The sequence below is a fragment of the Nanorana parkeri genome, unplaced genomic scaffold (assembly GCF_000935625.1).
Source record: "Nanorana parkeri isolate BGI_ZX_2015 unplaced genomic scaffold, ASM93562v1 scaffold56, whole genome shotgun sequence".
NCBI classification, from domain to species: Eukaryota; Metazoa; Chordata; class Amphibia; order Anura; family Dicroglossidae; genus Nanorana; species Nanorana parkeri.
In genome coordinates this window covers 161517-183691 of record NW_017306324.1, presented here as the reverse complement: position 1 = coordinate 183691, position 22175 = coordinate 161517, and the positions used below count along the sequence as shown (strand labels likewise).

The following is a 22175-nucleotide window of genomic DNA, read 5'->3' as shown; positions in this document are numbered from 1 at the left end:
CATATAGAGCACAACACAGATAGGGGGGTGAATCTCCCTTAAAGTAGTACTAAACTCTCAAACAAATCTACATTGCCCAGCAAAAGGATTTCTTTAGATTTTTGCCCAAGCAATTACAGTCCTCATGGTTCTGAACAACTCCAACTCTCTCAGCTCGGCTTCCCCAAACTTCTTGTCCGGTACAAGATCACAAGGGGCAGAGTAGTCTCCACCAGCTGTCCATCTACTAGCTTGGAGTAGGGAGCAGGAGAGTGGCTTGCCCTGCTGTGTCTATGTGTTTGTGGATGTATAAAGCCACTCCCACTCCAATAGATTTTCACATTTCATATGATGTGATGGCAATCGAGTCACTAAACTATTTTTGACTTGAAATTCTATTGGAGTGCGCGTAACTTTATACATACACTCGTCTTGGATTGCAGAGGCATCTGCAGTCACTTAAGTACCTGCCTGACTCTAAGGGTATTATTCGGTCAGGAGTGCGATGGGTACACTGGATTTTATGCGTTTGTGGAGACGCATACAGCTTACCAGCACACATAAGGCCCCGTTCCCACTGCGCGATATGCAAATTGCACGTTTGTCGCGCGATTTGCATATTGCGCGACATCGCGAGATTTGCCGCGCGATGTCGCGTTCAAGCTTGCATTGAGCAAGCTTGAATCGCGGCTAAATCCGCTCAAAAAAGGGTCCTGCTGTAGCGACACACGACCCGCGACAGCAGGACCCTTTGCCCCATTGGATTGCCTTGGAGCGCAATATCGCGCGGTAATTTGCCGCGATATCGCGGGAATTACCGCGCGATAAATCGCTCAATGTGAACGGGGTCTAAGGAGGGCTCCATAGGACTCTGCAAGGCATAGGAGCCACCCTAAAACAGGGCCAGTGCTCGGGACCGGCTGATTCTACAGGAAACTAAAACTATTAAACGTAAAGGAGCAGCGTCCATTGTAAGTGATTTCATCAGCATTTCAAGTCGCTTAAAAAGCTGACTTTACTATCCCTTTAATATGAACACAGACGACAAACAGAACCTGACGGAGGGTCCATCCTTTTCCCACTCTATCGAAAACTATAAAAATCATTTGTATAAGGATTATACTTTAGAACTGTGTGAAGGTTACATATTAAGTATCTGGATCATTCCTCTGTACTTTGTTTTTGATGGTTTCCCTAGAGTGATGATGAAATATATTGAATTAGCAGCTCCCAAGAGCCAGGAGACAGAACATGTAAAAATGACACCTAGCTGAATGCTCACAGTTCCTACCTTTTGATGCCTGGCGGCACCTCAATTAAAGTGACACTGAACTGAAGAGTTAAATCTTAAAAATGCATTAAAGTGTATAAATTATTAACAACAATGGGGGGAATTTATCAGAACTGGAGCAGACCGAATGTAGAGCAGTTGCCCATGGCAACCAATCAGCTTCTCCCTTCAGTTTGCTCAGGTAAGATTTGAAAGAGAGGGAAGCTGATTGGTTGCCTTCAGCAACTGCTTTACATTCTGTCTGCTCCAGTTTTGATAAATTCCCCTCAATGTATCTTATTTGTATATCACTCGGCTGTAGATCCTCAAATCATCTCTGAATTGGTGCCGACACTGTCCTTCCTTCTGGAGGGGGGCTACTAGTGTTCCCCATGGTCCCTGTGTGTGTTGTAAAGTAGTCACCGCTCCAAGCTCACTCCCCGTGATGCACTACAATTTCAGTACAAATTAATAAACTAAACATTGTAGTCCATCATGGGAGCGAGCTTGGAGGATACAATGGTGGGAGCGAACACTCAAATTTCCAGGGGACGGGAGCAGAGTTTAGGAATCTTGGCTTTGGAGAGATTTTGGCTTTGGAGTATCAAGTACACAGATGAAGCCAGAGGCTGCCCCAGCCCACCACACTCGGCCTTTAAAGGAGAACTATGAGGTGAGTGAAAATCACTCATCCACATAGTTCAAGCCGACCTGTGACAATGAGACTGTCACACGTCGGCTCAGTAGATCGGGAAGTGAGCGAGCACATACCGTCGCTCACTCACTTCTCGATCCTGTCCCTGCAGAGAGCCCTGATTGTAAGTCACGGCTCCTGCAGGGATTCCCCGCTCCGATCCTCCAGCGCTGACTGGCGTAACGGACGGGGGGAGGGGGCGGGTACAGCTGGCTCTGCCTCTAGATAGGCGGAGCCAGCTGTCAATCACGCAGCTGGGTGGATCTCGACAGTAATGTCAGGATCCGTCCCGGCTGCGGCGTCTCAGTATATAGAGAGCTGTAGCTCGCGGTATACTGAGCTTTGGGTGACGGGAGGACGCTAGTTTGTGTCCTCCCGTGAACCTTAGGAGAACTATGGGGAAAAACACTGACCCCATAGTTCTCCTTTTAAATAAAATATCACTTTGGGGCGGGGGAATGGCCCTTTAATTTCCCTGATTGCCCCGGCATACTTGCAAATTCGTCTTGTATCCAGTTTTCTACCATGGTTTGTTTTTCGATTTAGAACTTCTCTTCTCGATGAATCTGAATTTATGTCAGATCCCCTCCCGGCTCCTCTGTTTTGGTTCTGTTATTCGGGGATCTGTTATTTGTACTAGTGTTACGTCTTGTGTTTTGGAAAGGTTTTCGCTATCCCCATCTCCAGCGACCTTAAACAGAAAGCAGATGTAGCCGGATTGGTTTGTTGGCCGTCTCTCACAAGTCTTCTCCCTTCTGATCTTGTCGCTCGGCTTTAACAAAAACAAAACAAAAAAAGCCGAAAAGGTCAGCCATTTACGTGTAAAAACACTGGATGGTTTTTCTTGCCCGGCGGTCTTGTTTTTCCAATGGGCTCTGATATTCGGAGGCTTCCAAAACAGCCTGTTCTGATCTGTCATTATGTTTTGTACAGAATATCCGCACAGATTGCAGCTGGCATGGAGAGGTTTGTTGTGAGATATATTCTGTGCTGCTTGTATTTAGAAAGTCTACACCAATGTGATGACCTCCGTGTAATGCAGGAGTACTTATAGCCATCATCTGCTCAAAGCTGGTTCATATCGAATCTATCAAATGTTATACTGTGAGGTTATTGTGCATTTTTAATGTAGTTTTTAAGTTCATTTAAACCGAAGAACAAAAACATATGCATTTTTAGATGTGGTGGCTGCATTAGTTTTATTATTTTAACCTTTTAATCCTGCCAGTAACACACTTCCTTCCCTAGGACTTCAGAGCACCTCTCCTTCTGCTCTCCATAACATGGGGGGGGGGGGGCCCCCTTAACATTGTGGTCAGTGGGAAGAATGCTCCTTACATTGGTGGTCATTGAGAAGAATGCTCCTTACATTGGTGGTCAGTGGGATGAATGCTCCTTACATTGGAGGTCAGGGGGGAGAATGCTCCTTACATTGGGGGTCAGTGGGAAGAATGCTCCTTACATTGGTGGTCAGGGGGAAGAATGCTCCTTACATTGGAGGTCAGTGAGAAGAATGCTCCTTACATTGGAGGTCAGTGGGAAGAATGCTCCTTACATTGGAGGTCAGTGGGAAGAATGCTCCTTACATTGGAGGTCAGTGGGAAGAATGCTCCTTACATTGGTGGTCAGTGGGAAGAATGCTCCTTACATTAAGATAGCTAAAATGTACAGATGTTTGTGTAGATGAAGCTCCGCTTGTAGATGACTCTCTAGAATGTTCTCTACATATAAAGCAATTGCTGTGTATTGCACCTGTCTCCAGTAGTATTGTTTTCTTGCTCTAATGATGTGTGGGACTGGGGCCCTGGAAACGATGTAAAGTAACAGAGCGGCCGGAAAGCTGGAATGCGTCACGTAACCATGAGCCTGCTAATGAGCTCATCTGAGAGTCGGCAGGGTGTGGCTCTGCCTTGTTTCTGTGTGCGTGTTTTCTTCTCGGCTTTCTGTGTTTCCCCTTTACTTGGGCCCGTGTCATGTATGAGGAGCGCCGATCACTTGTTGTGGCGGAATAGAAGCATTCATCCGTGGATTGATGTAACTTGTGAAATGAAACCGGTTCAGAAGTTTGGTTCGGTTACATTTGCATGCAGTGAGTGACACGGTGCTTTAGAGAAATATAATTATAATAACTTTCAGAGATTCTCTCATTGAAATAAAAAAATTGGAGACATAAACACCCTACAAAAGAGGAGACTTCATACTGACCTGGTGCCCAATGGTGGCATCTTTGCTTTCTGCAAGATCAGAGCTGCCTGAAGGTTCTTTATGTCTGACACCCTTCCCGGTTTTGTCGGATGCGTGTGTCCTCCACACGCTATGGTTCTGTCCGCCAGCCCTATGTCACCGCCGCGATGTAGGTTCTGGATGATGAAACCTCAATAGTTGGCTGGGTGGACACTTCCAATTGCAGATGCTTCGGGTGGCTTTGCTGCGAAGTTGGAAGGACAGGTAAGTGTGAAGTCCTTTTTATTTTTCTGGGTGTTTTTGTTTCCAGGTTCGGTTTCAGAGACACAATCTCCTTAAAGAGGACCTGTATTTTGCACATGTAGGGTAAAGTAATGGGCTGGCTTTGGAGCAGGGTGGGAAAGGAAATTAGATCTAGCCCGCTGCGTGTTCCGTGAGCGCGTGACGTCCACACATGCTCGTGAGCTTTTGTGTGCCGCGTTTGCTGTGCATCCCCATTGAGTTCAAGTAAAGATGGTAGTCACCAGCACTTGTAATGTGCAAAAAGGACAGCACTTTTATTGATACGTCACATGCGTCAAGAAGGGTTTCTTGACGCATGTGACGTATCAATACAAGTGAGTGCTTGTGACTACTATCGTTACTTGGATTGTTACACTGCGCCATCTGTGTCATCATTTCGAGCGCCAACATTTTTTTATTTTGTTTGGTTCAATCGCTGTACGGTGCGCAGGTGATTCTCTAACGCTATTCCCCATTGACTTCCATCGCATGACAAACGCGGCAAAAAAAAGGCAGATTTTGCGACACACATTCCACACTTTTTGCTTTTGCATGCCTGCAAATGCGGAGCAAATACCTGCTTCTTCCAGAGTTTGGGGGGCCGTTAGATATCAACGGCAATGCAAGCGCTTTTCCGTCAAAGTGCGCCAGTCTTACTTGGAAACGTGCGCTATGGCAGGTGTTTAGGGAACGTGCAGGTATGAATGTGGGCTTACCGTCCATCTTTCCCACTGCCCCCTACACCTATTGGAACCCCCCTGCAAAATCATTGACTTGAGCCAACGCTCAGTAGGAGCTTACACAATGCTAAGGAACCTCTTCCCCAACCATGTGACCACTCTGGGGTCTGGTGATTGGCCCCACACTGCTGCATTGTAGGAAAGTAAAGGGAGAGGGTCGTGTGCTCCTTCATATCCTAATGTACCAATTTTAGCTTTAGGAGACCCACCGTTATGGGGGAGGGGAGGGAAGTTTGCGCTGATAACGCTTCCTGTTTTGAAGCCGACCTGTTACTTTGCCCTGAATTGGCAGAATACTTTATTATTGATCCCGGGGTATGTGGAGCTTGGTGAACCTGATAACGCTTATGATAGGAATAGCTGTATTATCACAGCCACCTCAGCAGTTATTCTTCTGCCAGACTGATAGAGGAGGTGATGTTTATGTGCCTGAAGCAGAACATAATAGTTCAGAATAAACCGGGTTCTTCAAACCAAAACCTGTCACTGGATCACCTTGTCAGAGCAAAATAATTCTATAAATGAAATGCAGTAATTGGCTTAAAGTGTAATACAGCCAAAGCCTTTCTTGTTTGCTTTTTTTGGTGGGGGGTGCATCCAGTATGGGAAGGGAGAGAATCATCTCCTTGCAATGGGCCTACTTGTGGGACTCAAGAAAACAACATTATACAATTATCAGAAAAGTTATAACAACATTTGCAGAAGAAACGAATTGCTGCGTCTTTTCTCAGCTTCTCTGATTAGATCGGCTCCTTGATGACGTGAATTGTAAACACTGCTAACTAAATATTGTGGCATTCAGCCCTTTTAGATCACTGGTTCTCAACCTGTGTAACCTCAAGACCCACACTTGTCCTTGGTCATTGAGTCGCTACCCACCAGTGACCCCTGTTCAGGCATTTGCTCCACATATTCCATAACCTTTCCATGCCCATGTTCTTCTTAGAATGACATACATCTAGGGCAATCTCCTTTTAAATATGGCTGATCCTCCAGCTTTCCATAATTCTTTTAAAAGGGAAAAAGAAACTGTGTTGTCATTTTGAGGATTAAACAAATGAAAATAACTAGATCAGTGACGGAGGGGTTAGGGGAGCAGCTGGGCTGACAACATAGCCGCAGCGCCCTCTGCTGGTGAAGCGTGTTGTAAGCCGTGCAGGAAAAGCTGATGACTTGTATTTGGAAAATAACATTATACAGACTTTTCTTCCTTTGCATTATATATATTTTTTTCACAAGTAATTCCAGAGCTCAATGCGGCATTAAGATTTAAAAATAGCATTCTTCTATTGCAGCGGTTACGAATGTGCACGCTAGCATTTACTTCCAATGCAACGATTTATCAGAAAATCTGACACATTCCTAATATTATTATGATGCAGGATTTATATAGCGCCGACAGTTTGCGCAGCGCTTTACAATATAAGGAAGACATGACAATTCAAGACAAGATGGTAAGGAGGGCCCTGGCCCTGAGGGCTTGCAATCTAAATGGGACGGGCAAGTGATACATGAGGAGGTAGCTGTGTGGGCATGAATTGTTTGAGAACGTAGTGGTTAGGTTGAGGAGGGATAGGCTTCCCTGAAGAGATGTCTCAAGGGATCACGTAAAGGCAGACAGAGTGGGAGATAGTCTTGACAAGTTTGGGTAAGGAGTTCCAGAGGATAGGACAGACTCTAGAGAAGTCCCGGAGGAGAGCATGGGAGTCATGTCATGCGTTCCAGATAAAATAAACATGCCTTGAATTTAAGCTCATTTCTGTTAAATTGGCTACAATCCTAGCCCTATCGACACCACCCGGCTCCACTAAAGACACTCGGACAATCAGAGGAGCCGGGGGGTAAATTATTCGGGTACTCAGACCGGCATGGGTTTTGGCTGTCTGTATACAGGAGCATGCAGGGGAGATTTCTCCCTCCATACTGTGTAGTCTGGGTTGGGATCACGTAATTTCTCTTTTTCAGCTTGTGTATGCCTAGCTCATGGATAATGTTCTCTGCAATGTATTTGCTGTTTTCAATTGAATGTTGTTTTACAAATCCCTTTGTGTGTGTTTTTAGATGCAATCACCTTGTTTAGATATTAACATTATCTGTTTATAAATTGCATTTCTTTAACAACCTTTGACTTCTTTTATATACTGGGGTGTTTGTAAATGATTTAGTTTGTTGCATTGATATAAGTTGTTTGTGGACCGGCTGCTGTTAAACATTAGCCGATCCTCCAGCTTTCCATAATTCTTTTCAAGGGGAAGAAAGAAACAGTGTTGTCATTTTTATATCTTGGCTACTGTTGTATATGTTACTCCCAGACTGACTGTAGTGCAGGCATCGGTCTCCTATCACAGAATACCGTCAAGTGTTAAGCTTTTTTTGGCCGCTGTATCACATCAACATTTGCTGTTTGACAAAAACAGCTGAGAACAGCAATGTTTCTTTCTCCACCTTCTTTTGTCTCTCCGTTTTGCCTTGGGGACTCCTCCCCCGGGCCTGCCCAAGATGCAAATTCGATTGGCTGGGTGTCACGCAGGAGGAGCCAGCAAGATTGTTTTTCTTCTGCTGTGTGACATCACTCTATTTGTCTCGGTGCTGAAAGCCTGCTAGCTCAGTTGAGGATTGTGCCCGGCAGAGAAGAGACATGCCGCGGATTGCGCCTTAGGAAATAACGACAGCGAGGGATTTATTTACTTGCACAGACTTGACTAAAAGAAGGAACCTTTTTGTTGCATTTGTTCCAACAGAAAACATTTACAAGACGGGTAAGCCACGTTAAAAGGACAGATCGGAGAAGCTTTTGTGCTGCTCGCCCTCTCTAATGTGCAGTAACGATGAGCCCAGCATTCGGAGCCATGGAAGCGGAGCACTACGGAAAGGGAGTCCTGCTCGAGCCTTTTTTACACCAGGTCGGAGGGCACTCTTGTGTCCTTCGCTTCAACGACAAGACCATCTGTAAGCCCCTCATTCAAAGGGAGCACCTGTTCTATGAAACACTCCCTGCCGAAATCAGAAAATTCACACCACAGTACAAAGGTAGGTCCTCACTTCTTTGCAGCGGTGCATCGCTTTCAATGTTCTAGTATAAATATTGCCATGACCTGTTCTCCCTGAAGCTCTTTCTTAGACGGAAGCAGTTTTTGGGAATGATTTTTTTTTCTTTTTTTTTTCATATATTTTGATGTTGTCAGGGGCAGGCTGTGCTGCGTGTGTTGGAGATAACCCATTGGTTCTCTTGGCTGGCTTAAAGCTTTAGAGTTTAGACAGCTGTGTTTGCGGCCCTGTGTCTCCCTTAGACTCCGGGGTAGGTAAGTGAAACCTCAGGAGACCAGCGTTTTAAAACAACCTGGTCCCGTTCACTTTGCTATTTTTCTCCCCTTTCTGTCTTTCTCCCTAAATCCACTTTTGTTAATTTATTTAAGTTTTGGTTAAACTGTTATGGTGAAAAGTAAGCTAAACAGGCCGAGTGTTTCCTGTACCTTCTACACACTTTCCCTTTCAGAGGAAATGAAAATGTATTTTTGGATTAAAGGATTGCAGTAAAGTGTCGGAGTGAGTCACCTGAAGTAAGCAAGTGGAGATCCCGCTGCAAGGGCTTTGCGTTCCAGAGTCAGTATTCTTTGTTACTGGGTAATAAAAAATAATTACAGGTGATTCACAGATTTGGGATACGGCCATTTTAAAAAAAATGTATTCTTCACACAATGCTGCCGTATATTGAGCATGGCACATGAACAGGTAAAACAGGTGGTACTGTTATTGAGTTACTGAACTATTCATTGCAATTGTTCTGCCTAACGAATACACGGGTAAGCAGCCATAACTTCAAAATGTTTCCGTATAATGTCACAAGCTGTGTTTTTATTCTTTTATTTTGCTTTTATTTAATTATTGATTTATTTTCTGGTGTGTTCTAGTGTTCTAGTGTATGGTATGGTGGAGGGTGGGCAAACAGCTCCGTGCCGTCCTGACTTTTTTTTCTCCGAGATAAAGCTGTTTGCTTGCTCGCTTATTTTTTAACCTTAGCCCTTCCATTTGTGCTTGAAAGCAGACCGCTGCTGTCCCGAGCCTCTTGTTAGTCCCAGGTCCGCCCGCCCTGAGGGAAGTCAGCGACACCAAGTGAGATGCAGACACTAGGACCAAAAAAAAAAAAAAAAAAGGGACAGTTAAGGACTTTTGAGGACTTTTATGGCACTCCTGGAAAACAGCTGAACTGCTAAAGCTCCAAAAAATAAAAAATGCAGTGCTCTAAAGACTGTACTAAGCAAAGTAAGAGATGCTTATTTTTAAAGAGTTCACCACAAATAAAATTAATTTTGCCGTGTGTGTTTGCGTCCCAGTTTAATACTACTACAAATAAAGGCGCTGAACAGTTTTCACAAAGAAAGGTTTCTAAGTTGCAGTGACTCTAAACAGATGCATTAGGTAGTTTTTGCTGTATTGTTTGTCTTTTTTTTTTTTTATCCCCCTGTTTTTATTTTGCTCTGCTTGCACATCTAATCGAATGCTTTGATCCCTTCATAGTTTTGTGACATTTAATGCCCTTCTTTTTTTTTATTATTATTCTCGCTTTGCTGCAATGCATAAGAAACACATGTGGGTGTTTCAGTGCAAGATGTAAATAAAGTTGTTTTACATCTTATTTGACATGCTACCAATAAAAGAATATTTATTTTACTTCAATAAATATTATCATAAATGGAAATTGTCTCCTGTTATTATTTTGTCAGTGTTGTGCTTCGTCAAGGGTTTTTTTTATAAGAACCGCTTGCCTACAGCAATTGTGCCTTGATATATGCTGTGTCTTCTGTGTCGGGTGTTTCTATGTTTAGCTGCTTTTTGATATCTGCTAGGTTTGCAGATCAGGTTGGGGCCTGTGACAGAATAAATGCTAAGGATTGGGTAAGACACCAACAACAGCTGTTAATGTGAACCTTTCATCATGTTTTACTTCACCTTCCACTTTATGTTCTCTAAACGTGCCATTCCTCTGTGCCCTCTGCAGGTGTAGTGTCGGTCAGCTTCGAGGAGAACGAAGATGGCAATTTATGCCTAATAGCTTATCCCTTAAACCGGGACCAAGACAACCTAGAAAACGTCGACTATTCAGACTGCAGCGAGCCAAAAAGTAAAGTGCTCAGGTGGACTAACAAGAAGGCCCTCATGCTGGAGAACGACAATCTCACCAAGGAAAGAGTTCGACAGCATCGGAAGGAGGAGAAAATCAAGAGGTGAGCCGGTGGAAGCAGTCCACGAACATTTATATATAGCTGTTTTAATAGGCCGCACCACCCAAAATTGGTATTTTAACTTTAAGTGTCTCCCGTGATGCTCCGTCAGTCCCTGGCCTTTTTATGGCTTGGGTATTCCATTACTTAGATTTCTCTGCCATAATTTACATTTCTTCCTGTCCATCTGAGAGTTTCGGGTATCTTCACCAACCTTTTGTGTGTTTCAGCTCCTCCTGTTAAATTCTCAATAATATAAAATAAATCAGAATTCACAGGGAAGAGTCAGAGTCCTATACAAGCTCTCATGGGCAGGGCCCTCGTAACCACCTTCTCTTGTAATGTAATTGTAATGTATTCCTTAATGTTGTAAGGAGCTGTGCAGACTGTTAGCGCTATATAAATTCTGAGTCAAGAAGAGTTGTAAAAATTGTCAGGTGGTTCAATGTCATCATCAACCAAGAAGTGAAAAATCCCTTTTAGGTGGTCTGAGTGTTAAATCGTACTGAACTTCTGCAGTCAGATATGTGTTTGCATTATCTAATTGGCATTATTATATATGATTTATATAGCGCCAACATATTGCGCAGCGCTTTACAATATAAGGAAGACATTACAATACAATTCAAGACAAGATGGTAAGGAGGGCCCTGACCCTGAGGGCTTACAGTCTAAAAGGGAGGGGCACGTGATACATGAGGTGGTAGCTGTGTATTATGTGGGCAGAGAGGCACTGCTAATTTCTTGCTTCTGGCCCACTGCTAATATGCACCCAAGTGGAATGTTCTCTCTGAACAGACGAGACTATTTCCAGTGGTATGATGCAGCGCTCATTAGCAGCCAATTACATTTTAGTTTAAGAGCTAGATCCATAAAAGCAGAATGATTGCTTGCTGTGGATTAACGCACTTTGGATATTGCACTCTGCCTGGCTGTATAAAACAATCTAGTTTATACTGGTCCACAGGTTGTTAGGGGCAGAGTTTTGTCAAGCCAGTTATATCTCTAACTATAACCAGTAAATGAATGTTGTGGTCACCTATAGGAGGGCTAGAATTGTTTTCCCTGGTGTATTATTGTTAGGAAGTTGGATCTCTATGTCTAGTTCTAATGATCACCAGACTTGCATCCACTGGACAATTCAATATATGAGGAGCTCTATGATTTCTATCTTTTATGTATCCTTTTGGAATGTTATATTTCAGTTGCTAGTCATGTCAGATATTTGCTTTGGGGTTGCCATGCTGTGGATATCTTTGCTAAGATTTTGACAGTCTGAATCACTTTGCAGATTTCTTCTGAAATTTCCAGGGATCCGGGATATCCATTTTAAGAATTCTGTCACTTCTTACAGCGGATGATTTTTCCCTATAGTCCCGGATCTCATTCCCTTTTATACCCATGACATGTCTAGTTGATATTCTGTAAATGCTGAGATGGTTTCACAGTCCGGCACCCCAGTTAGTGTTTATCCACAGTTCTTAGAACTGTGCACTGTCTTCTGACGTTCTTCCAACATCTCCTAGAGACTTGTAGCTAAGATACGACTGAAGTGATAATCTTTCTTTCTTCCCTTAGCCAAGAACATCAAATGTGTTTGTATTTTGCACATCACTTACATTGTCCTGCATGAAATCCATTGAGCAGGGCACGTTATCTACTTCTTTGAGTCAAGCTGATAGCGGGAGAAGTTTTGTCTATGTTCCATTCATTTTCTTTTTCTTTTTTTCCAGCCACATGCTAGAAGAAGAGTTTGAATGGTTGAAGAAATCTGAAGTCTTGTATTATAGTGTGGAGAAGAAAGGGAATGTCGGTTCGCAATTTAAGCACAATCCCTGGAGTATGAAATGCCACCAGCAACAGCTCCAACGCATGAAGGAAAACGCTAAACACAGGAACCAATACAGTATCCTTTCCTACCAAAGTTTCCAGCGTGTGAACCAATTTCTGACTCATTTTCAACTAGTCTTAAGCTGGCCATACACTGTAATATTTTCTTCATTCAACCTGCGGGCTGAGCAAAGAAAATATAACCGATTCCTCCAATGCTTACAAGCGTTGATCGAGGAATCTCCCACTGTCTTAACTGTATTATGATGGCGGCCGCCAGCTGCTGTCAGAATACCCGTACTGAGCAGCAGCTCATTGGCTGACGGCTATGTTCGTTCAAAGCTTTTCCAACCGGCTCCTTCAATCAGCTGATGGAGGGATCCTGGCTTAATGGCGGCCGACAGCTGCACCCACTGCACCAGTTTCAAATAGTATCTCGACCTTTTGTCTTGCTTGAGTTGAGATCATGTTCCAACGTTCTTAAAGAATGCTGCCATCCTGATCTTCATTCACCCCCCTTAATGTGTTAACCCAAAATGTATTTTCAGTGTGTTTGTCATCATGTCTCACTGTATACCATTTTTAAAGCTAATACAGTTTTTGGAAGTCTGTTACAAGTTTCTTACTTGGAGATGCTGCCATTAACAACACTTCTTTTGCATGCTGACAGCACTCAGCCGTTGCCTCACAGTTGTCAGCCTGCCATGTGCACTGCTTGTGTTTTTTTTGTCGGGCTGCCTTTGAGGATTGTCAGATAGGCAGCCTGACAGCCAACTGAAAGAGCGTTCAGGGCAGGCTGACCATGTTGCTGCTGGTTGTGAGGCAGCGGCTTAGTGTTGTCATCGAATATTGTTACTGGAAGATTCTCCAAAAATCTATTTGCTTGAGAAAACTGAAATATGTCGATTTTAGGTTTACCTACACTTAGAGGTCCTGCTGTCTTTTGTCACGTGTTTTATCCCTCAGACCTTTCACCTCTTCGTGGCCTGTCTCTTGACTGGCTTTAGTTTATCAGTATATTTTTGTAAATATACCCGGTGTTTTTAAAGCTGTCAGCAGCTAATCGAATTATTTTACTAGAAGAGCAGTGCATGCTGGGAACAGACTTCCAGCAAAGGTAATAATAAGTCAATCAACAGAAAATTAATGTAATAACTTTCAACCAGCCATACACATATATGTGGCAGAATTTAGGGGGGGGGGCTTATGCCATGGTGACCCACATACACGTGGCAGAATGGAGGGGGGCTTTATGATACATACACACACACGTATGTGGCTGCTGCTGACTTGTCCTGGATCGTACACCCCTAGCAGTGTCACAGCGCTCTCACCAACAGTTCCCGGGTCAAATAGCAGCGATTGGGAGCAGTTAAGACAAGCTCCCAATCATATAATCACTTTGACAGCCAATCACAGTGATCACATGACAAGGAAACCCTAAAAGTTCTTACTATTTATATAATATTTTTTTTAATTTTAAGTGTTCGGAGATCTTTGAGTCTAACAGCTAGGAGTAGTTGGTCACATTCATGTGGACCCGTTCTGTAATGTTGAAGAGGTTTCATAGCTCTAACAGTTCAGTTGGAACATATCTCGGGAGCTTGTACCTTCCACTCATTAGAGCTGAAGAAGTGGCTTGGATAAGCTATGAAACCTCTTCAACATTACAGAACGGGTCCACATGAATGTGACTAACTACTACTAGCTATACCATGTCCTGGATACATGAGAACTGACCTAGCAGTATAAAAGTCTGTATTGTTTGCTTTTGTTATAGTTCCTGTAAGCAGTTCCACCCCTGGTGCGTCATCCAGCCCACCCCGCCTTTTGCACTATATTGGCTTCATGTCTTGCACGTAGCAGAGTTTGCACCCTTCAGCAAAGGTGACTCTGTAGTTGGTTTAATCCCCATTTTATCTTATCCAAAGCAGTCTGGTGATTAGACTTGTACTGGGAAGTGAAAGCTGATTAATTCTAAATGCCTTGTGTCACTTCAAATGCTCTCATCCTGTACTAAGATGTCTGTGTCTTTTTGTAACTTTGAGGTTGGAGCTTCTGTAATGCCATTGACAGGTGACCCGGGTTTGAGTCCTGTCTGGACAGACACATAGCTGCAGCAGGAAGCAGTTGCCAATAGACCTTCTGGCATAAAATCCATAGAGTGGAAGTTGCTAATCCCTTTTTGAAAGTGTTGCATCTCTGCAGAATGAAAGACTTTGTTGTTTACTGTTCTTATAATAGCCAGATTTATTTCCAGCTTCAGAACAATGCGCCCTTGTATACACACTCGGGAATATCGTTCATCTGCATTATGGCCACATAAAAGGGTTTCTTTTGAACATTTCTTCCTCGATTTGCTTCTTAGCAGAAGGAATCGGTACCCTACAAATGTGCGTTAAATTATAGCTTATCTAGAACATGTCGATCTATAAAAATCTAACTCAGGCTGCCTCTGCTCCAGCAGAACTTCTACAATGGAAGAATTCATTCCATTGTAGTAAAATCGCTTCCTTCAGACTCAGAATTTTGGGTTTTGCTCCAAGCCCTAAAGTAGTTGTGATTTATGAAGTATGAAGTCGCGTGTGTTCCTTAACTAGTCAGAATTTATCCTATTGGAAAACCTGACGTGTCGGTATCAAGTGCCATGCGTCCTCGACCTGAAGATGGGCACACGGCAGCATGGAGACGACGCATCGGAGGAGAAGAAAGCTAACCAGATCCAGAAGTGTCAGCAAAGCACGTCTGCAATAATTGGGGTCCGTGTTTGCGGGATGCAGGTGAGTGAACAAAAAAAGCTTGTTAATATGTTCAAATGAAGACGGTCCCTGGAGTTGCCATGTTCTACCATATTGCTAGTTGGGGGTCTACCAGTGCTTATGATTTAGCTTCTAAGCCAGCGGTGAGCAGCTTAGGCACTCCAACTGTGCTTTAAGTACATATCCCAACATGCCTCTGGGCGTAATGCCTGTAAGTGTCAGTCTTGCAATGCCTCATGAGACTTGTAGTTCCACACCAGCTGGAGGGCAGGAGTTGCCCGTCCCTGTTCTAAGCCCTCCACGCTGACTACTTAGTTGGCTGAGCATGCTGGGATTTGCCCAATCCTTAAGGGCCTGTTCACACGACGTCCGTTTTCTGTGCTGACCTGATCCGTACGCTCCTGCACTAAAAATGTATCCCTATGTGTTTTATGGGCTACAGTTCTCACGTGCGCAGTCCGTTCAGGTTACAACAGAAGAATACTGCATGTCACATTTTATACGGCCAGGAAACGGTCCAGAAACGCAAAATGCGTCAAAAACGCACTGCACTGCATCTAACATACTGACAGCCCCACTCCAGCAAAAAAAAAAATATTTGTGTTTTTTTTTACTGGAACGCATCAAAAACGCTGCAAAAAAACACATAGCATCGCGTCTGCTGATCCGCACCTGATCAGGACCTGAAACTCATGTGAACAGGCCCTAATTCATGACATGATTATATTTTGGGCAATTTTCATATGCCCTGACTTTGTATTACACGAAAGAAGTTGGAACATTGGCTTTTGTTGTATGTAAGCAAGTTGCTGATCCCTGTGCTAAAGTACCTACTGTATACAGTGATACATCAGTTCGCGAACAGAAAGTCCGGCAAAATTTTGCTTCCGTTCACGAACTCCACATCGGGTGACGAACACGACGGCAGCCATCTTCCCCGCTCTGACACGTGGTCGCAGACAGACCTGTGCACACTTGCTGTAAAGCTTTTTTTGTGTGCTGCTTAGCACATACAGTACTGTACAGTATTATGTATTACATTGAACCTTATGGGGAAATTTGATTTCAGTTTGCGACCAATTCGGTTCGCGACCAGAATCAAGGAAGGAATTAAGTTTGTGAACCAAGGTACCACATACATACATGTATACAGTATATGCCACCCTCAAGGATGGCTCAGTAATACAAACACCGAGTGATCTCTGCTTACACCTTCTCAGACATGGATCATTTGAAATGAAAGCTCAATCAAGCTTCCTAAAATAACAAAACTCCTATTCCCACAGACTCCAAATACATGCACTTTTATTCACACCAAGCGCGTTCCAGGAGCAGATCTGTTACAGACCGGATCAAAACTGCGTCCAATGTAGTCCAATGGTATTTTGGGCTCTAGTTCACACCGCAGCGTTCAGTTCCAGAGCATTTTTTAAAAACTGCAGCAAGCCCTATTTTACCTGCTCTGGAACGCATGCAAACGCATCAAAAACGCATGCAAACGCCCTGGAAAGCACTGAAAGCCCATTTCAAACGTTTAAAAAAACGCATTTTTGTTAACCAAAAACGCGGCACAACTCACTGCACTGTGTGTGCAGAAACTCATGCAGATCTGGTCTGCATTTGGTGTGAACAAGCCCTAACAGCATTTTTCCTTTCCTTTCCCAGAGGTGCTCAGCTATAACATTGTTCCCTGTGTGTATGTCTGTTGCAGACACGGCAGCCCCATAGGCAATAAGTGAGGAAAGCCGCATCTCTGGAATGACACTCGAGGTGCCTTGTAACCAGTTTAGATACAAATAATGATTAGTGTCATTAAACTGACAGCGTGGGAATTGTATTTTCTTTATTACTTTAATAATGTCGGCCGCCTTAAACTCTAGTAGGGATTGATCGCTGGTTATACATGAAATTGTTGCCTTTAAGCCAGTCCATTATGGGAAGCCGAAGTAGGCGCCCTGTTTTATGTCTCATTAAGAGGAGAATAATTTGATCCTGCAACATGAAAGGATTGATTATAACCCTTCTCATCTGGGGGAGGACATTGCAGCTGAATGACTGGCTGTGTTTGGACATTGTGCACAGAGGGTGACAGCCCGGAGGATACCAGACTCTCATGGTGTAAACTCCGGCTGGCCTTGTTATTTAATATAACAGTCTGGGAAGCCATTAGCCGTATACAGAATGTTCCCGTGTGTTAAATCGGGCCGGGGGGTCCTGGCTCCTCCAGCTTATTATCTGCCTCTCACTAAACAATCTCCTCGTCTGTGGTTGTTGCTGTCACAAGCCTAATACCTTTCAATGATTGCCAGGAGGGTGACAACCCCAGAACTTGTACAATTAAATGTAAGCGGTGGCAGCTGTCATCTTTTTATTTAGACATATTCTGTATACAGTAGAGGATTACCCAAACTTCATGGTTAAGAAGAATTAATTGTCGTACTGTTTTCATTTTTTTTAACCCTCTGTTGCATTTCATTGCTGTTGATCCCTTCTAGCCTTTTTTTTTTTTAAGCTACTTCCTGTCTAAATGCACTTCAGCGCCAACTGCACATCATTGCTCTGAAGCAGCTTCCTGATAGTGATAAAGTACCATGCTTGCTCAATGTGTGTTGGCATGGCCCACTGTAGTCCCCTTCCATGGCACATTAACAAGAGTTGCCACCCTTTGACAGCAGGCGCCTGGTTGCCACCCTTTGACAGCAGGCGCCTGGTTGCCACCCTTTGACAGCAGGCGCCTGGTTGCCACCCTTTGACAGCAGGCGCCTGGTTGCCACCCTTTGACAGCAGGCGACTGGTTGCCACCCTGTGACGTGAATTGTCTAAACAAGGACCTTCATGGCAGGATCAGGTGTTATTTTAATGAAATCTGCAGACAAAGCATTGAAAGTGATATTTTGAAATGTCATTTACACGGTTTTAGTGATTTGGTTTTGATATACGATCAGGAACCAGTATGTCGGGTTTCATTAACCTCAGCAGAAAGGAATGAATACAGATGTTGGCAATCGGTTGTTTAGCTTTGTGGCCAGCACACCTCTTTGGGTTTCTGTTGCAGTGCTGCCAGACATGATTTGCTGTCACATTTCAGATGTCGTTTTAATTCTTTACAAGTATATGATTAGTTGTTCTGGGTCAGGACACCCTAATATTTTTGAAGTCGCCTTGTCATGATTTGCTAAACTTTGAATACTGCAAATAGCTGACCGAATAACCCTCTATTCCCCCTTTCCTTTCAGGTCTACCAAGCTGGCACGGGGCAACTAATGTTCATGAACAAATACCACGGCAGGAAGCTTTCGGTTCAGGGTTTTAAAGAAGCACTTTACCAGTTCTTTCACAACGGCAAAACCCTACGCCGGGAACTGATCGACCCTGTCCTCAAAAAACTGACCGAACTCAAAATGGTTTTAGAAAAACAGGAGTCTTACCGGTTCTATTCCAGCTCTCTGCTCATCATCTACGACGGGAAGGAGTTCCAGGAAGTCCCCATGGACTCGGACCCCGAAGACCTGGAGGACCTGTCTGAGGAATCTTCGGACGAATCGGCAGGGGCCTACGCCTACCAGCCTTCTAGTAATAAACACGGCGCCAGCACTGCGGACGTGCGGATGATAGACTTCGCACACACCACGTGCAAGTTTTACAGGGAAGACAGCGTGGTCCACGAGGGCCAGGACACGGGCTACATTTTCGGACTCCAAAATTTAATAGCAATTATTAAAGAAATAAGAGATGAAAATGGGGAATAAAAAACGAACTCAGCACAGGAATTACGTTTCGTACGAAGCACTATAACGGACTGCGTTTATTCCAAACCGACGGCCACTATGTGGTGGTCGAAACCGAGACAGGGTTCCGTGGGTGTGACCCGTGGGAAGACTTGTCCAAAAACAAACGAAAGAGGGCATTTACTTGGCTGTGCTGGACAGAGCACCGGTTAATATTGTTGTTATACTTATTTATTTTAAATATTTCTAAAACATTCCATATTTGATGATTCAAATACCTCTGTTACACCTGTGTGTATATTTTTTTTCAATAAACCTTTTTTTTTTTCATCCCCCCCTTTACTTTTTTTTACCCCTTCCCCCTTTTAACCCCCTCTTGAGTTTTGTTGTGTTGCAGCCACCAGCCGTGGAAATCAAATGGACTCTTATATGAAGCTTGGCCCTCTGTTACATAATGTTTGCCTGAACTGACAACGGTATACGCCAGATTATCCAAGATTGCATACGGAAAGCTAATACGATGTGTATTGGATACCATTGCTTGGTGTAGCATTGCAATCTGATACTTGTATTTATTGGGCCCCCCCTTCCCCGGGGGTCCCGGTTACAACAGCAGTGGAACATGATGTGTAACTTCATGAACATATGTGCCTTTTTGAATCACACGCAGATCCGCAAACGCCAGACGATGCGCGGCGGGCTAAGGGGCCCATTCCAGTGTGAGTCGAATTGATATGTTCCTCCGATAGGCCTTGAAGTTTACCACAAATGCGTTCCATGTCATTTGCACTTTTTGTTTTTGCTTCTTTGAAGAGATCATTAAACCAAATACTATTTTGTGATATGTGTTTTTGTTAAGGGGATCAGAAGAAAATAATAATTAAAAAATAATTAAATGACATGCGTTGCTGACATAGAACGGGTATCTATGCTTTAAAGGGAATTGGTATGATGCCTGTGTGAAAAGCCCCTTGATGGAAGCGACCCGCGCCAGATTCTAGCTCCAGAGAAGCGATGTCCTTCACGTCGGGTGTTGCTTCGGTGAATTGATATTACGGTGCAGGCAACACTGGCGGCGTCCACATGAGGCTTTTAACACAAGCAACATGCTTTGGGACAGGTTCCTTTTAAAGCAATGAGGCGCTTATATGCGTTGCAGGTCGCCATTTTATCCTGCAAACTGAATCCATTAAAGTGCAACTGAAGCCAAAACTTTTTTATTTTGGATAGATCGGAAAGGGATTAAGAACCCCTCTGTGTCCCCGTTGGGGAGATTCACCCTCTCTGTGTCCTGGTGAGCGTTATAAGTGAAAGTAGTCACCAGAGCAGGAAGAGATTGGAAATTGTCCAATAGGGGCATTAGTTCTGGTGACCTTGCTGACCACCAGGGACTTCCCTCTTACTTCCTGTTGTGGGGATCAGACAGGAGGTGAAGGGAAATCTCCAGAAAAAATGGTGACCGTACTCTATCCAAAACTAAAAGTTTTTTTTAGCTTCAGTTCTACTTTATGATTGAAAATGTCTGGAAGGAGAACTGGCCAAGTTGCTCCTCCTCTCCAGCAAGCAATCCGTTTCGGTTTTTCTGAAATATGAATGTGATTGCGTGCTGTGGGCAACGCGCTCTATTCTGGTTGGTGTAAAGGGGGGTCACATGTTTGCATATGCAGATGTTTCCCCATCCCAAAATGATGATGCTGGTTTGAAAATGGCACCTGGCAACGTGTACAGGTCCTTAAAGCACCAATGGCGCACTGCAAGTGTTTTCTGTTGAAGAGCGGGTTTAGTTCTGCCCATTTTGTGTTTGTTTTCAGATCTATATATATATATATATATTGCTGTAATACACGGTTCAGTTGAAGAAAATCGGGTAATTTTTTGCTCGATGGGACCCGTGGAATGTGGAAATTTAAGGATTTTGACCATCATGCCTTGTAGAGAAAAAAAAATGGTGGTCATTAGCCGTAGATGTGTCTCAAGACCAGAGCTGGGCTTGCGTAGAGGTTTTCTAAGCAATATGTATGAAAATGTAGCTTTGTTACCATCTGATTATTATTACCGGCGAGCACAATCGCACTTCCCCGGGACAGGAATAGGTGTCTGGGAGGGCTCAGCAGATGTTGTTTACCTGGAACTTCCATCCCAACCATCCAAACACTACAACGGCAAGAGACCCGGCCTGCAAGGGAGGGATGTGTTTGGCGGTTTGGGGCGATTTTCCCGGGAATGCAGCCCAAGGCCTCTGTGATGTTGCGGGTTTCCTGGCAAATCCATTGGCTGCCTTCCCAGGAATTTTCCATCTGGCTCCCTCGGGTGCTTGCAGGAAGTTGGTACGCTAGCCCTGTTCCTGTCCTCGGGGAATGCTGTTGGGAAGCGACCTATCGTTGTCAATCAGTGAGCAATGGATTCATTTTATGTTCATGAAATGGTAAATAAATATCTTCTATGACTTGTAACTCTTGTAGAGGCTTTTTGTTTTCTCTCGGAAGGAAAATTCCACTTTTCTCTGTTATTTATGTTCTATATATGGGGTAGGCAAGCTCTGGACCTCCCAGCTGTGGTGCAACTACAGGTTCCATGAGGCATTGCAAGGCTCGGACTGATAACAAATCCCATGAGGCATTGCAAGACTGATGGCCACCAACCGCATCATGCATTGCAGGACTGACAGCCACCAACCCCGTGATGCATTGCAGGACTGATAGCCACCAACCCCGTGATGCATTGCAAGACTGATAGCCACCAACCCCATCATGCATTGCAGGACTGATAGCCACCAACCCCATCATGCATTGCAGGACTGATAGCCACCAACAGCATCATGCATTGCAGGACTGATAGTCACCAACCCCGTGATGCATTGCAGGACTGATAGCCACCAACCCCATCATGCATTGCAGGACTGATAGCCACCAACAGCATCATGCATTGCAGGACTGATAGCCACCAACCCCGTGATGCATTGCAGGACTGATGGCCGCCAACCCCGTGATGCATTGCAGGACTGATAGCCACCAACCCCGTGATGCATTGCAGGACTGATGGCCGCCAACCCCGTGATGCATTGCAGGACTGATCGCCGCCAACCCCGTGATGCATTGCAGGACTGATGGCCACCAACCCTGTGATGCATTGCAGGACTGATCGCCACCAACCCCGTGATGCATTGCAGGACTGATCACCACCAACCCTGTGATGCATTGCAGGACTGATCGCCACCAACCCTGTGATGCATTGCAGGACTGATCGCCACCAACCCCGTGATGCATTGCAGGACTGATCGCCACCAACCCTGTGATGCATTGCAGGACTAATAGCCATCAACCCCATGATGCATTGCAGGACTGACTGACACAGGAATGGCTCCCAGAGTCTGATGTATATTGAGATTTGCAGATTCAGCACAGATGGAGGACATGGTTTGCCTACCTTGCTTGCCTAAATGTGACTGATTCTGATTATTATGGTTCAATATTGGGCAGGGGGGGGG

The 22175-nt window shown here is 44.3% G+C and overlaps 1 protein-coding gene across 1 annotated transcript; it reads left to right on the top strand.

Moving 5' to 3' along the window:
• The first annotated feature begins 7712 nt into the window (after positions 1-7712).
• IP6K2 (inositol hexakisphosphate kinase 2) lies at positions 7713-18855 on the top strand. The gene is made up of 5 exons (XM_018576115.1): positions 7713-8179; positions 10149-10374; positions 12105-12277; positions 14806-14981; positions 18197-18855. The coding sequence occupies exons 1-5, from the start codon at positions 7978-7980 to the stop codon at positions 18707-18709; spliced, it is 1290 nt and encodes a 429-aa protein (XP_018431617.1). The 5' UTR covers positions 7713-7977; the 3' UTR covers positions 18710-18855.
• The last annotated feature ends 3320 nt before the right edge of the window (positions 18856-22175 follow it).

What these genes read in the sequence shown, in the direction of transcription:
- IP6K2 (XM_018576115.1), top strand. Translation starts at nt 7,978, where the DNA reads ATGAGCCCAGCATTCGGAGCCATGGAAGCGGAGCACTACGGAAAGGGA. An exon ending in TAAACACAGGAACCAATACA is followed by an intron (nt 12,278 to 14,805) that starts GTATCCTTTCCT and finishes TTAACTAGTCAG; the next exon opens with AATTTATCCTATTGGAAAAC. An exon ending in TCCGTGTTTGCGGGATGCAG is followed by an intron (nt 14,982 to 18,196) that starts GTGAGTGAACAA and finishes CTTTCCTTTCAG; the next exon opens with GTCTACCAAGCTGGCACGGG.